This window comes from Lipophrys pholis (genome assembly GCF_963383615.2).
Source record: "Lipophrys pholis genome assembly, chromosome: 12".
Classification (NCBI taxonomy): Eukaryota; Metazoa; Chordata; class Actinopteri; order Blenniiformes; family Blenniidae; genus Lipophrys; species Lipophrys pholis.
This window is the reverse complement of record NC_137641.1, coordinates 22,194,461-22,199,426: the sequence shown is the minus strand read 5'-3', so window position 1 is coordinate 22,199,426 and position 4,966 is coordinate 22,194,461. Positions and strand designations below refer to the sequence as shown.

The 4,966-nt window shown below is 42.0% G+C and overlaps 1 protein-coding gene across 1 annotated transcript; it reads right to left on the bottom strand.

The window, feature by feature from the left end:
• On the bottom strand, positions 1–4,542 carry oacyl (O-acyltransferase like; the record flags this gene model as incomplete). The annotated part of the gene is made up of 15 exons (XM_080477756.1): positions 4,470–4,542; positions 3,003–3,136; positions 2,818–2,900; positions 2,619–2,750; positions 2,301–2,501; positions 1,966–2,174; positions 1,794–1,896; positions 1,607–1,708; positions 1,340–1,505; positions 1,176–1,255; positions 957–1,067; positions 698–821; positions 426–612; positions 185–327; positions 1–96 (listed from the first exon to the last, which is right to left on the bottom strand). Exons 1-15 carry the CDS (start codon positions 4,534–4,536, stop codon positions 1–3), a joined length of 1,938 nt encoding a protein of 645 aa, XP_080333882.1. The 5' UTR covers positions 4,537–4,542.
• Between the last annotated feature and the right edge of the window lie 424 nt (positions 4,543–4,966).

The following is a 4,966-nucleotide window of genomic DNA, read 5'->3' as shown; positions in this document are numbered from 1 at the left end:
CTACCATTTTAGAAGAAGATAAGGCCTCTCAATTAATACGGTCAGCACATAGCTCACCGCCATTGTCAGCACCAGGTGACCAAGGAATAGGTACATCTAAAGAAGGCAGATACACAACAACATATTACAACATACCAACAACCTGATATTGAATAACTAAAGAAGTTCCTCCTGAAATACTCACAAAATTAATGTCCATGTAGTGGATTGGAGTCTCTTGTAAGCCAATGTATATGATAATGAAGACGGGATGGACCAGATAGCAGGCAAAACTGATGTTCGAAAGAGGAACCCAGATGTTCAAAGACAAGAAACTGTTGATATACCCTAAGAAAAGTGAAATTAGAGTTAACTGAATTGGCCTGTATAATTTAGTTGCCATACATAAAAAAACATATATAAAAACATGAAAAAAACCCACTGACCTCCGTACCCCTCCTCACAGGCCAGGATGATCCAGGCCACCGACAGAGCCCAGGCCGGGCGGTGCAGGCCCTGATACAGCGCATGTGGTATGGACGGGTCTGCTGGGGTATCTCTGAGGATGTACGCCAGTCCGACTACCAAAGCCATGACTGAAAAGCAGCTGACCCAACCGAGCGCCGCCTGCCACTGGAAACAATGGCAAGACACGGCAAGCGCGTTGGGACGGCACTACAACCGATATTTATTTTACTTGACAACCCAAATTTCTCACCTTATATTTCAACAGCTGACATTCCTTAGTTGCCAGGTATATTCCCATCAGTATTCCTATTAGAAATGGCGCATATCTCGTGTAGGGTTTCACGTAGTAAAATAAAACATAATTCTCTGATGTCCTGCAAAGTTGAATAACTTAATTTTAAAGAAATGTTTTACATGGCAAAAGAAATGTTGAATAGGAATTTGACTGCATGTGGTATATATATATATATATATATATTGCATTTTGTACATTCATTGATGAATCTTACATTGTAGACGGCTGAAAGACTGGAAGGTGATGCAGTGCGGTTATGATGATACTGGCCGCGGTGGTCATTAATAGGAGGAGTCCAGCCACGGCGGCAAACACACCCTTATTACTGGTGAAAGGAAAACAAAGATTTTAGTTGGTAACACAAGGCCCTTTTCACTTTAACTCTACAAACCTAAGCCATAATGTAAAAGTGCACCAAAGGAAGTGGACATACAGTCTGTAAAAAAAGACCAACAGAGGCGTGGTGGCGTAACACTGGAAGTCCAGAGACAAGTACCACGTCCAGGGAATGCACTGAAGAGAGAGCAGAAAGCAACTTGTTAAAATATTTGGCAAAACTATTGAGATATATCATCCGTTTTTTTCTGAAATACTTACAATCTCATGTACTGGAAGGAGGTTGCTGATCAACAGCAAGTTGGCCCACCAGTATGTCTTACAGTCCATCAGGGTGTCGATGAATGGGAACCAGTAGGGCCCCCACTGGACCAAAGAGATCAGCCCGACGGTGAGGCACATGATGAATACATGCAGGGGCTGAATCCTGCCGTTTGAAAAAAAAAAAAAAGAACTTTTATTATACTCTCATCAAAAAGCATGCAGCAATACTAACATGTTACCTGATTATTTATTGAATTAAAGCACCTTTTGATCCTCTTGAAGAGATAGTTTGCCACCAAACCTGGGCTCAGTTTGTCTTCAGCTCTGTTGATGCAGCTCAAAAGTGACCTGGCACTTAGCAAACCCCTGCAAAACAACAGAGCAACTTAAGCCAAAACAGAAAAAAAGGCTTGTCATATTTAAATAAAATGCAGCGTTCGTCCATCCTCACCCCAGCAATAGGAAGGTGTCTACGGCCAGAAAAACGGGCCCGCTGATGGTGAACACATACAGCGGGCTGCTCTCTACTGTTGTCTTCCAGTTTTTGTAGTTATCTGCAACAGAAATGGTGCCGCTTCAGTGAAATGATGGGTGGCTGATTGAGTGACTGTATCCTCTCATACCCAGGTTGTTAATCACAGGGAACTGTGCAGAGTGGCCGCAGATGATCCACAGCAGGCTGAATACACGGATGCCGTTCAGCGAGGAGTAGCCGCCTCCTGGGATGGGTGGGGATGTGCTGAGGACGCCTTCCCTGGCCGTCTGGAGAGAAAACGCCCGAAGGCACCTCTGCAAAACGCTTTGAGGAAAACACAGTGGTCTCGGACCAGAACTGGCTGCAAAGGGAGGAATTCAAGAAGGTGAATTCAGCAGTGAGGAAATGCATTTGTACAACCTGTTCTTATATCAAACCTACAAGGAAAATTGAAATTCTGATCACACAAAACATTTTATGAACTTGCCATTCTCCTCCGATGTGCTGCTTTCAGCTTCCTTGTTAGACGGCCCGTTGGTCTTCAGAGCCCCGTAAAGGTTGAGGTCTGTGCTTAAACGCCTGGACTCCATCGTGGCTCTCACCTCTCTGTTCGCCCGTAACTTTGTTATTGCTGTATACAGCGTGGCCGCAAGAGGAACCGCAACCATCACGCAACACACAAACCTACAGAAAAGAAAAAGCCCGTTTTAACCTTTGAATTCAAACGTTTAATCACTTTTATTTTGCAAGCAGGAACACTTGTGCATGAGACAGAAAGGAGGGCAGAAGTGGTCTACTGACAGGCAGGCGACATCAGATGCATCAGGATCAATTGTGTTGGACAGACAGTGAGTCATGATCATCTCCTGAGTCGACTCGTTGACCAGGATGGGCGGTAAAGGAGGAACAAGAGACATCTGATTAAACTGGAGCCTGTCTGTAAATGGATTAAAAGTCAAATTTTATACAAAAACAATCATAGATTTTTTTTTTTAACTACTGACCGTACAACACCAACAGTTCCACCTCCTCCTCCCGACAAGAGTCAGGAACACAAAGACCTACAAAGTATTGGATTCTTCCCTGTGACAATGACAATAAAACACCAACACATTAGTAAATGTAATATTTCTACCAACTGATGTCTGACAGTAATGATGACATTTTTGTTTGTTTGTTTGTTACCTGCCTGAGGAACACCTGGCAATACTGTCCGGAGAACTCGGGGCCACGCGCCGAGCGACACTGATGCAGCAGGCCGGGCCGGTTGGCGTTGCCTCCCTCCACGTTACTGCCCATCTTTCCAAAGGCGTCATACACTAACGACACACACACAGGCAAGTGAACAACTGCTGTTTCAAAGAACAGAACGCCGATTGAGAACTGAATCGGTAATGTATGATGTGATCAGCTGAGAATAATTGTGTATGGACTTTTGACAAAAAACGCACTGAATTAAAGACATAATTATACATTTATACACTTTAGAACGTTCATCTTTGTGTGAATGAGGGAGGGATGACAACAACCAAGAACATTATTTTTTTTAAATGAAATGTTAAATACAAACCTTTATGAACTGAGCGATGCAGATTTCTGATTTAAAGGACGTTAGGACCGCTCACGCAGTTGAGAATCTCTTCATAAGTGAAGTCCAGTCACCATTTACCATTCTTATAAAGCGACAGTGCAGATTAATGAACACGTGACTATGCAAGCTTATAGCCAGATCTAATATCCATCTTCAGATGAGTGCCAGCCTTGTAAAACAGCGCTTTACCTAAAACAATAATAATAATAGCAGCACGACGGAATAAAGTGCAAAATAATAAGTGTTTAAAAATTAAATGTTGATTTGATTGAAGATGCTGGAAGTGCGTCACATAATTGAAGTGCATTAATGAGATTGTAAAGGGTGGGTGTTATCACACGTCATGCTGTTTCACAATTTTCAGCTTAATGACTCCCTGTTCCACTTGTGTGTAATATTGCACCAGGCTGACGAATATGGCTGAACACATACACATGCAGGTAGAATTGTGCAAATGAAAACACATATGAGGATACATATACAGCAGGCACGCACATACTTTTCTTGTATTCATTAATGAGCTATACCACCAATATGATCTATATTAAATGTCATTTTAATTTGACTTTTTTAATGAACTGAAACATAAATCTATTGAAATGGATTCAATAGGAGGTGAATATATTTTGGTAATTCCTCTAAACAAAATTTTACTTTTTTCAACCTACAACCAAAACTAATTTAGACATCACAATGGTGATATAAATTACGCTTCATTTTTTAGATTTGAGTGTCTTTAATCCTTCTGTTTAGCAGCTCAGTGAAATCCTAAAAACAAGCAGAACCCCCCCCAATTCGATACATCAATTGATGAACTCAATTCAATGTTTATTTTTTTCATGTAAGGTTGTTTACAGTTGCTTCTTTCAGTTGTGAACATAATCTTGTGCTTTTACTTTTTCTAATGAGTTCATTTGGATGACTTTTGAAATGCAGATTTGTCTGAATGCTAGTGAAGTGCTCACACTTTCAAAGTTACAGTTTGCTGTTTCCTGCTGGGCTGCCGCACACTGATGTACACAGGATGTAAGAAAAGCCTCGTAAAAGACAGAAAGACTTACTTAGAACAGCATATTCCTTTGGATTTTCCTGTTTCAACTCCCAGAGGAAAGTGTCTGTATCCTTCATGCATCTCTGTGACCCGGCCGAGGCCTGAGGGTTTCCCCGAGCGACGCATCCTCCCACTAACAGAAGGAACGCTGCCTGACCGAGGACCATCTTAAGACTGACTGCATCCCTTTTCCTGAAGGAGGTGTTTAAATAACAAAGAATTGGGACACCTCATCAGCGGGAGAGGGGCATGAAGTTCATCTCCCTCAAGCTGCTTCATTCACTGCGGGCTCCCCGACACCTGGTTTTCTCCGCCAGGTGTGAAAAGGATTTTGTTTCAGGAAAGGGGATGAGAGGATCACAAAGAGATCCATGCTGTGATTTTGTTACGGCACAAGGGAAACAAAATTAAAGCTCAGGTCCAATATTGACAGGTGACCTAAAAACAAACCTGTTATGCGAACAACAGACATTTCACTGTGTTTAGTCTTTGGATATTTTTTTAGTT